Here is a 12148-nt window from a genome sequence, read left to right on the forward strand (position 1 = left end):
TGACCTGCATACTGGAGAAATGTTCAATTTTATTGCAGGCATGGCACCGAGCATTTTTATATTTACACTTTTCGGCATTGTGTGAGGCACCACATCGATAGAATTTCGGAGAACTTGTTATCGTGAACACCTTTACTCCATCTTGGCTTATTTTGATGAAAAGTTGTTTTTACCACTTTGTTTACATTCGATGAGAGTCCAGCCGCTGTAACCTTGATATTACTAGAACCTTCTTCAGCAAGTTCCATTGCTACGGCTATATCAATGGCATGTGCAAGTTTCAAATTTTTTTGTGCCAGTAGACGTTTTTTGAGTTGCCTCGCAGCAAATACCGCAAATGAATCTATCCCGCAAAGCCTCGTCCAAAAAATTGACGTTGATGCAAAATCTTCATTGGCATCATCGTAAATTGACAACTGACCAACCAGGCCTACTTTCAATATTGTAACTGTAGGGTAATCAGTTTCTTTTTCAGCATGTACAAAGTTTGATTTATTTACCTTTACTGTATCCCATCCTCGTTGCCATTATTACAAAATTATAATTATTACATTATTATAAATAATGTTTCAAGAACTGGTTTAACATTAATAACTGATTATTTATTATGTTAAATGTGATACATAACCTAAGCATTGGCATGAAAATGCACAAACAGCTTACTCGCCGGAGACACGAAAACGTTGTGTTATGCTTACAAATGCACCGTTGCCACTACAGGGTAGCAAAATAACACCTTTAGGTTTTAGCCTTTTAAATGGCTAAGTATATTTATTACATAAACGAAGCGCATTTGGCCGTTCCCAACAGTGGCACGCAAAATCTGAATAGATAACAAAACTATCCTTTGCTGCACTGAAACCAAAACTGCTTTGTCATGGAACCTGCATGTGAGAGGCAAAAGCTGCGCCAGGTAGGTTCAGCTTTTTTTTTTTTCTGATAGCATATGGCCATTTAAAGTTTGAGCGGTCACATACATTTTCTGCAAGCGCAGTGTGGCCCATTACGGGTAAGGGACTATAATTGCATGTCCGCAGTACATAATTGATAACTGCTTTGTTTTTTGTGTGCCGTGGTTTGCATCGATTTTTTTTCTTTAAATATTCAAGGATCGTCTCTATTACAGAAGATTTCTGGTATCCGATGTAGCTCAGAATGAGGCTTTTTGGATCATGTGATATTTCCCCCCTTTTTTTTTTAGGGACATACAAGGTAACCAGTATGGCTATTTCCTGTGCGATTCATGAAAGAATAAATCTAAATTAAAGAAACATAGAAATGAATCGTTTTTTCTTCTTTTTAATGGGAGCTAGAAATTTCGAATGTTTTTTAACTACAAATTATCGATCTGCTTGTTTTTCCAAAAAATGCTTTATTAAAGCTGCGGCTCTTCGATGTAATTTATATGGACCCATAATTAATTTAAAAACATCCTAAACTATATGGATTGATGCAATTGGATAATATAAGACAATAACGAAGACATTAATTCTCATTTTCCTGCTTGAGAAGATATAAAAATTTGAAATCAATGTGTTATCGCATGAATATCCACCTCAAAAGTGTGGGTCTAGCTCATTATTTTAAATTTAATTTTCTAGGCTTCGTATCTCTAAGCGAGCTCAATATTTCGAAAATCAAAGATTCAATTCAATTTTTTAAATTATTGATGTGGTGGAAAATCCCACTAAATTTCCGCATTTCTACGCTAAATTCGGCAATTTTAACTGATCTCTATGGGGATCATCCAGTGCATGTCCCTCCAGAGTGATGCTGATGATGATGTCTATTCGAAAAGCCTCATTAGTTTCCTCTGGTTGACCGAGATCCTTATTTTCTTCATATCATTTTGCTTAATTGTTATCAAAACATCACAGAGAGAAACGTTCTAAAAAATATTTAATGAATATATATGGATGTATTTTTTATTTGTGCATATTCTTGTGTCCAATTAACTGTAAGCCTTAATTTTTATCAAGCAAAAGAGAAGGAAGTAGGATTCTAGGAGCATTTTAAAATAATAATTATTCATATGCTTCCGATATTCTGCTCTATTTTCATCTGCAAACTTTCATTTATTTTTACTATTGCACTTGATACTGTGAATATAATTTTTTTTTCAGCTGGAATGCTGGCACATCAGAATTAACGTGATCCTCACGTATTCCCAAGATATCTTTATGATCTGGCCAGGGAATTTGTTAGTGGCAGTAGACATCCATGCCCGAGCCAGGATTCGAACCCAGACCTGCTAAGTCAGAAACTAGCTCTCTAAACACTCGACTACCAGGCAGCTAACCTGAAACCTTGATTAGTGGGACCGAGGTGCCAACTGTAATTGCATACAGTGCATACCCCCTGGGTCGTGGCCCTGCCAATCCGAGACAGTAGTGCACTTGGTGCCATATGGATGGTAGATTATAGTGTGAAATTCCTTAGAATTTCAAGGGCCTCATTTAAGAGGAGGTTATTACCCTGTAATCTTGTTGAGTAATGAGTAGGGTAGCTCATTATAGGTTGAATACAATTATATGATTTGATAGTGACAGTGTTACTACCAGATAAGAATATTATAATATAATATTAATGAGATTAAGATATATTTTTATGTACATATATACGATACATCAAATTGAGTGGCCAAGCATTAAACCGAAAAGAAACACAGTACCTTTTTTTTTTAAAGGAATCTTATCAGGGCCAATAGTGTTTTTAACACTAATACATGAATTTTACATATTAAAGAAATGCACTATTTTTGTACAGATTTATACAATTGTTGCTTCACAAAACAGCAAAATAGATAAAGAGAAATTTATTCACACAGAGGTGGTAAAACCTTGTACAATTCTTTTCTTCCTCCACAGAATCGCGCGCTTTCTCGTGACGATCGCAGCGCCACAGTACCCCCCCCCCTCCAGTGCGGATCGCACGAACTAATTATTGACAACAAAAGAAAAAAATAAATATATACACACACACATATAATATAAGGACGGAATTATGAATGCACTTATAAAATGAGACGATTCGGTGGGACGACTTGCTCTGCCGTAACGGGTCACAATGGATTCACTGTTTGTACTGTCACTGCTAGTGGCAATGTGTGCTGGTTTCACTCGTGCAACGTTCACACATAAATTTTTTCCTTTGCATCTGATGGTGATAGTGTTATTGCGCCTTGCGACCACTTCATAGGGGCCATCATATGAGCACTGCAATGCCTTCTTGACAGCGTCATTGCGAAGGAAAGCATGAGTGGAATGATCAAGTTCTTTATGGATGAATGTTTTGAATTTATTATGGTGAGACGCTGGCACAGGTAGAATTTTCGAAAAGTGTTGTCGTAACTCAGTGAGCCACTGTTTCTCATTGACATCTGTGTTGGAAGCCGAGAAGAACTCGCCAAGGAGTTTGATGGGTTCACCATGTACCAGTTCAGATGTGGAGCATTAAAGTTCCAGCTTGTATGCCGCTCTTAGTCCTAGAAGGAAGATTGGCAATACTACCACCCAATCTGTTGATTAATCGCACTTGATCGCTGCTTTAAGGACGCAATGCCACCTTTCAACGGCACCATTCGCTTCCGGATAGTATGGAGTGGTACGATTTTGTTTGATCCCCAGTAGTTTGCCGAGAGATCGGAATAGTTCACTCTGAAATTGTCTACCTTGATCGGTAACGATCACTTCTGGTACTCCAAACCGTGCAACCCAAGTATGTATGAAAGTCTTAGCAACAGTCTCAGCAGTAATATCTGCTATAGGAATGGCTTCGGGCCATCTTGAAAAGCGATCTACGCAAGTGAGACAGTAGCGATAAGCTTCTGATAATGGAAGCGGGCCCACTATGTCGATGTGCACGTGACTAAATCGTCGAGATGGAGATACCAGCCCTCATATTGGACAGTTCGTATGACAATGAATTTTTGACCTCTGCCAGGCGATGCACACTTGAGCCCGATTTCGGATGTCTTTTTTTCATGTTCGATCATACATATCTGTTGATGATCATTTTAACAGTGGATTTAACACCCGGATGCGCAGGTTGATGAATAATTTTGAACACTTCCCAACGGTATTGTTTAGGGGTCATTAAAGTATTACGTCATCATCGATGGGGGGGAGGGGGTTTCAGATTTGCTGACTTTTGATGACAAGGGGGGAGGGGGGGTTTGGATAATGTTATGCCATTAACCACCCTTTATGAAAATATGAGTTAGGACTCAGGGGGGCAGAGCTGATGACGAAATTTTGCTGACAAGCGGGGGGGGGGGGTGTAAAAAAAATGGCTAAAAATTTGCTTACACGCAATACTTGAATGGCCCCTTAGAGATATATAAGTCGGTGGTTTAGATGTCGAGGTATCGAAAAAAAGTTGTGTTTTTCCAGATGGGGAAGAGAGCTGTTAAAGAGCGAGTGGTATATTTCCGTCAAGCAACTGCTTCAGTTCAAGGTCATTGTTCTGTGCTTGGGCGATGAGGTCGTAATTCATGGAAGAAGGTAAAAGTAGGTCAACTCCTGCTCGTGAGAGAGCCTCCGCTACCACGTTGCTTTTTCCGTCGATATGACGAATATCAGTTGTAAACTGAGAAATTAGATTTAATTGATTAATTTGTCTAGAAGAAAGCTTGTCGGCTTTCTGATTGAAAACGAACACCAACGGCCTATGATCTGTGAAAATCAAATACATTGTTTTAGCAGCAGCCACAAAAAGGCCCTACTGTTACACAAGATTCTTAAGGAACTTGACATGCCAAAGCCAACGTCCCAATCAAGATTTACCGTAACAATAAAGGAGCGATTGACGACTAAAAACAGCATATTCCATGCTCTAACAAAGCATATTGATATTGATGTCACCTACCTTGTGTGTAGAGATGCTGTTAAAAATGACAAGATTGAAGTTTTGAAGATTGAAACTAACCTCATGGTGGCCGATGCATTAACAAAGACCAAACATGTACCACGATCTATACATAAACTATACACTTCGAAGATGGGTCTCAAATAATATTTTTTTGTCATCGTGAAATCAGGGGAAGTTTTAAAAGAAATGTAATTTTAAATGATTTCACACATGACGCAGTCATGAATGACTATCTTGGGACCTCTATATTGTTTAACGTTTGGTTGGCAACTTGGCGCTGCTATTTGTTTACCGTGTCGGACGATGTTCGTTTCTTATACATCTTCATGTATTAAAACATAATTAATGTTATTCAGACTGTCACTGACTTAAGCTAACTCCTCTGATTTCTAACAGAATTCACCATTATGAAAGGTGAAAAAACTGTATTCAATCTAGAATATTATATATATAGCGTAACATCACGATATCTTGATGTGTTAGGAACAAATGAATTAGTTTCTTCACATGAAAAAATTGCTAGACAAACATAACACAAACATGTATTGATAATGTTTTTTATAGATATAAACAAAACTGTGCTCATGAATTTACTGTTCTTAAAACCCAAATTACATTTCACTATCCTGTATTGGGATATATAGACTTTATGCAGAAAAAAATGAGTAGTATAAATGAGGAAAATAAATATATAAAAATCATAAATTATGAAAAATTTGAAACTTATATCTCGAAACTGAATCTCAAGAATGTCATTGAAGATGATAATGCTCAAAATAAATAAAAGATATTTATGGATATTTTAACGTTGAATTCATATTTATGGACCAAGACAGTAAAACAACAGGATAAGAAAAACTGGATCAATGAAGATATATTGAAAAGAATAAATTATAAAGAAAAACTCTACAAAAAATACAAAAGAATCCTCAAATAGTCTCGTACAAATCGGAATACAAGGAATATGAAACAAATTTGAAAAAAACATATTAAAAAATTAAACAAGAATGTATATTAAAAGCCATTTCAAAGAAATTGGAAAGGATAAACACATGCAATGGAAATACATAAATGAAAATACTTTAAACAAAAATATTGGACATAATGTACTTCAAAACTTTCAAGATCCAATGGATTTGGCCATTAAATTCAATGACTTTATTATGAGGAATTTAAATACTAATGAACAAAATTTTTGTACATATTGTTTGGAACAAAATAATGTTACGAACAATTCGATCAATTCCATGTTTTATACTGATATAAATCAAGAACAATTAAAGCATGTTATAAGGGATTTAAAGGGGAAAATGTAAAGCAAGTGGTTATGATGGATTGACCCCTAAAATGATTAAAATAATTGTGAAATACTACTTACGTACAATAAAAAATTTAATTGATCATTCTGTATTAAATGGAATATTCTACCATGATTTGAAATACTCTCTAGTCCATCCCATATATAAAGCAGGAGATAGTAATAATTTGACAAATTACAGATCAATATAAATACTTCCAGTCTTCTCAAAAATAATTTAAAAATGTATAAAAAACTAGCTTTTGGATTTCCTAAATATAGACAAAAAATTTTCTCAACTAACCAATATAGATTTCAAAAAAATAAAAACACAGAAATGGCAGTACTTGATCTAACTATTTAAACAATGAATTCAACAGTAATAAATGTTCCGTAACTGTGTTCCTAGATTTGAAAAGAGCATTCGCTTTTGTGGATATTTGGACATTTTAACAAATAAACTAGTTGAAATTCCTATTATTTGAAATTAACTACTATTATTTGAAATAGGAATGAGAAGAAACATACTTGAATAGTTTAAATCGTACTATTACAACAGGAAACAACTAATTATTATTCAAAAAAAAGTTGGTACTTTTCAAGACGTGAAAAAGGGGTACCTCAGGGTTCTGTTCTGGGTCTTACATTATTTTTAATTTATATAAATGATTTATATAACTTGAGATTAAATGGAAAAATTATAACCTTTGCCAATGATACAGTGCTTTATGTAGAAGATACTGATACAGAAATTCAATTAGAAAAGTAGAAGATGATCTAACAAATATTAATATCTGGTTAATTAAACATAAATTAAAACTTAATGCTCGAAAAACAAAATTTATTTATATGAAGACAAGGAGCATAAATTATAACACAAACATACATCTAAGAATACATAATCATTGTCAGTGCCTGGAGAACAATCAATGCCATTGGCAAGAAATAGATATTGTTTGGGAGTACAATTATTTGGATATCACTATGTAGAATGACCTTAAATGGAACATGCACTGTAATATTTTAATAAAAAAGATGCAGTGCAGAAAATATGCAGTGATTATTTACAAAATGAAAAACTTGATTAATGAACATTTTTTAAAAGATTTATTCTATGCATGGATATATTCAATTGTTAATTATGCAATCAGTGCCTGGGGAGGAGCATATTACAAGAATATTCGGAAATTAGATAATATATATAACAGAATAAGATCTCAAATATTAATCAATAGTTCCAAATACAATGCCATATCCTAACTTTGAGACAAAACTTTTTGTACAGAGTTATCAAATTTTCACAATTAAATGAAAAATACTTGACAAAAAATCAAAATAGAACTACAAATAGATATAATTTGCCCCTAAGATGTTAGAAATTTTTCACATTGAAAATCAATTTAATAATAATAAAAAACATAAATCACGTGATTTTTGACTTCATCAGACGCATAAATTGTGAAACCATTTAAATAAATATATTGAAAGAGTAAATAAAAACAATTGAACTGAGTACAAGTAAAGAGTATAATAATAATAATAAAATAATATATGATAATATATTATATTATATTGAGCTTCACGATAAGCAACTTAATTGTGAACATTATTCAGATATATATAGATAAGCGAAAATACATTTGTGAACACATATCTAATAAATATAATAGTGCTGTTGCAAGAGAAAAAGAAAATTCTATAGCTTATTCCTTTAGGCCTGCTGGAAGGACTTTTCAGTCCCTTGAGGCTACAAAGTGTTTATTTGTAATATGTGCGTATGTATTTTTTGTGTATTACATGTTTGTATTCATGTAACAAATGTCTAAATTTGTGTATTACATGTTTGTATTCATGTAACACGTCTAAATTTGTGTATTACATGTTTGTATTTGTGAAGTAAAAAAAATAATATTTGGATTAAAACCTGAGTTTTCAGTGGAACGATTGGATTGAATCAATCACAAATTACCCATATAAGTATTAATGTCTTAAATTTGATGCACTAGCCATTTCTCTACACTTCCCAGGTTTTCTTCAATAAGGCTTCTTGGAGATCACACCCTCTGTCTTTGAGGGACATACAAACCGTGTCTAAGTTAACCAATATAGCAACTTCTTGTACGACTCATGAAAGAAACAAATCTAGATTTGAAGAAACATAGAAATTAATATATATATTTTTCTTTTTTTAAGGGGTGCTAGTTATTTCGATCCCCCCACCTTGAACTTCAAGTTATCCATCTGCCTGATTCTGCTTCAAAAAATACTTAATTAAAGCTGTGGAATTTCTTGGATATACTTTATGGGTCCATAATTAATTTTAAAACAACCTAAACTATATGAATTTATGCAGTTGAATATTAAAAGACGATAAGAAGACATTAATTTTCATGCTTAAGAAGATATAAATAGAAAGTTGAAATCATTGTTATTGCCTGGATATCCAACTCAAAAGTAGGTCCGGCTAATTACTTCATATTTAATTTTCTGTGCTTCGTATCTCTAAGCGAACTCAATATTTCAAAAATCAATTTTTAAAATTATTCATGTGGCAGACCACCCCACTAAATTTCTGCATTTCTACAGCAAAATTGGCAATTTTAACACTGATTTCTATGGGGATCATCCTTTGCCTTACCCTCAAAGTGATGCTGATGATAGCATCTATTCAAAAATAAAAGTGGCAAATCATTATAAAGACAAACTATTATACATACACTGGCAGCATTAAAGAAGTGACAAACCATTGTGAAGGCGTATACACGTCTGAAACGCATTGCTAGGGAACCACGGTAACCAAAATAAACGTTCCAAAATTGATTGTTGAGGCCCAGAAAACATTGTTGCCTGATTTTTTTGCCCATTTGGGGCATTTGCCCAGCTCTGGTGAACTTTTAACGTAGCCTACAGTTCATTCCCGGTCCTATTTGGTATATATGCAAAATTTGGTGACGATCGATCTAAAATTGTAGATTTGTGAAGAGAGAACACAGGCATACAGAAAATCAATTTTATATAGATTACCAGTTGAGAGTAAATAATTCTTAACATTTTCTTAATTAGATGTGAAATCGTAACAAGTGTTTTAATGAAGTTTGGGAGTAGGAAATACATATTAAAATATTGTTAAATTTGATTTCAGTATCATGGCAATAAAAAAATCTTTTGGTTGCATAATTATAATTCAATTTCAATCATTTGAAATTTTCAGTAATTTTATTTTCATTTAAAAGCCATCTGTTTTATTTATAATTGTACTGAATTTCAAGGAAGTTGATATTTGTCTGCCGAATATTTGGTGGGTATTCAGCCTAAACATCAACCAAATATTTGGCTGCTTGACCAAATTACTGTCTCATCCCTATTCTCTTTTGACCAATATTGTTAGAGTACAAACATTTACTATTGCAATGTACTTTTTAAATAAATGTTTTCTTTCTTTTGCAAGGTTTGGTTCAGAAAAACAAATTTTAAATAGAATTTATTTACTTATTGATTGATATTTATTCCATGATAAATTGTAGAATTTAAATTTGATTCTTAAATTTTAGATCTTCATAAACTGGTTGTAAAGTCTTGTGTAAGCTTCTCCAACAGCAGTTCAGAAGTTCAACTTATTGACTCAAATGGGTATAGTAAAAATTTATTTTGGTGAATAGTAGATTTTTGTGAAAAAATTGAGTTGATGTTGTGTTTTTTTATAAAAAATTGAGCATATGCACTGCTAATTGCTGAATAATTTATAAATTATTGAATAGTTAATTAAAAAACATTTTTCGCTCTATTATATTAAAAATAGTTGCTTCATCTGCATTAAAGCAACTTTCAGATCATTATGTTATAATATTAACAAATAAACTCCAGTCATGAAATTGATTTTCAGGCTCTTAGCAGTTGAATCCTTATGAGGTTTTACATAGATTTTAGGATTATCAATGTCATTTAGCCAACAAACTAATCAGTTGAAATGATCAATTTTCATATCACTGCTCATTTTCATTGCTATATAAACTTTTTAACATTTGTCTGCTAATCAAAGTTTTTCAGTATCGTTCAGCCATTCAGAAACAAATTTTAACTGAGTTATGGGAATGTATACCAATTTCTGGTTCTTAATAAAAATCTGTTTTTTAACTGTGGATTTGATCTTTATTTAAAAATCGAGAGGGAATTTTGCAATGACATTCTTAACTAGGAATCATTTTCCCTCCATTGTTAAGAATGGAGTTAAGAAGTGGGGTTACCCACTTCTAAACTCAATTTTGATTGTTAGTAAACAAAAATGTTTTCTTCCATGCTAGATGGCGTGAATTCTTGCATTGATAGAGGACTTTTTATGATTCTGACATTGTTTTAAAAATGAAAAGTACCATTTTAAACTAGTATAGTGTAATATATGAACAATATGGGGAAAGATAACATGTCAATTTAGTCATTAAAGCTTATCATGAACTTTATATTCTCCCGCTTCAGAAACTTACACATATTTATTGTATACCAGTGGCGTCAGAGCCGGGGTGCACACAGTGTTTCGTAGCACGTGGCAGAGCACCCACAGAATCGGTTACAAAATAAAAATCTGCTATATAGATTTCTGCTATTTTTTAGGAAATATCGAACACAAAAAAGTTGAAAGTTGCCTGTTTCTTCCCTATCCGTCTTGAATCTTGTTGGAATTAACGTATCCACTATAGTTATTTGTACAGATAATGTTATTTGTACACTGTAGTTATTTGTAAAAATTGTATGGATTATGGTCCGGGGATCGGAGAGGCCATAGATAAGGAAAGTGCTGGCTGATGACACGTTCTTCTATAAAATGGGTTTTAGGAACATTCTTAACACACATTGCAATGTGTGGAGGAGCGGTCTTGCATAAAGATTGTGTCTGCATGGCAGTGATGTTGCCTGCAGAGCAGGCAGTGATGTTGAATATTTTCGTTCTGTAACAGGAATGCATATTGCTTCTCTGTGATCAAACATGGCACTGGACCTGCAGAACGTAACTCTTCATAGAAGTAGGGGCCGAGAATAAATGATGCAGTAAATCCACAACATACCATCACTTTTGGTGAATGCAACAGAACCTCTAAGATAGCGTGCAGAATTTCTGGTACCCAAATTCAGCAGTTGTGAATATTGACTGCACCATCCAAGTGAAAATGCTTTTCGTCTGTCCAGAGGATATTCCAAGGCCTTTCTGAATCGTCCTCAAGGCGAGCTAAAAACTGCAGTGAGAACTGGAGTGTCATAATTATGTGGAAGCAACCGCTACTCAAGTGAAAGTTTGTGCTGATAATATTGGAGGATATTTTGCATGATCTTATGGACAGTTAGATGTGGCCTGTGCTAAATGCACTAGTGCTACCATGAGAATTTGAAGCTCTGTCCTCTTCCACCTGAAGCAAAACCTCCTGTACTGCATCTATAGAAACAGGTTTTCTTCCTCTTCCAAGATGAACAGTCAACGATTTTGCGGTTTCAAATTTCGTTATCATACTCCAAAGGTTTTTAACATTCATTGGACTTTTTGCGAATCTTCTTCCAAGTCCGATATTTCTTAGAGCAGTTACTGCAAAATTGCTGTTTTGGTAAAACAATTTGACCAAGAAAGTGTGATCTCGTAAACCTATCATCATTGTGAGCAGCAAACACATTGAGAAACAAGATCTCTATAAATGTTTCTAGGTTTTATTACAGCTGCTGCGTGACATCACATATATTTACACGTTTACTACAGGAATTCAAAGTGAAACGCCCTCTTGTGGTGACACATGCAACTAATTGTTTTCACCCTGAAACCAATTCTCATCGCTTCATGGAGTGCTTCACAAAATTTCACACTTTTCTGTTGGCTAGTTTTGCCTGTAGGCCACTTTAAAATAGAATTTTTTTTTTTTTTTTTTGATTATAGGTGCCCTGTACATTTGCCTCAAAAATTTTATTTTATTTATACAATATCGTTTGGCCGAGACCTATAAA

General features: G+C 33.7%; 1 protein-coding gene across 1 annotated transcript in view; it reads left to right on the forward strand.

The window, feature by feature from the left end:
- The window catches only part of LOC149078243 (uncharacterized), a 299838-nt gene that overhangs the window by 185273 nt on the left and 102417 nt on the right, over nt 1-12148 (forward strand). Inside the window, exon 7 of the mRNA XM_089241856.1 lies at nt 9718-9796. Within this exon, the coding sequence (XP_089097982.1) occupies nt 9718-9796 (79 nt within the window). The remainder of the gene's footprint in view (nt 1-9717; nt 9797-12148) is intronic.

Source organism: Pholcus phalangioides, unplaced genomic scaffold (genome assembly GCF_987345545.1).
Source record: "Pholcus phalangioides strain wild (caught in Gottingen) unplaced genomic scaffold, Ppha-v1.0 ptg000014l_1, whole genome shotgun sequence".
Taxonomy (NCBI): domain Eukaryota; kingdom Metazoa; phylum Arthropoda; class Arachnida; order Araneae; family Pholcidae; genus Pholcus; species Pholcus phalangioides.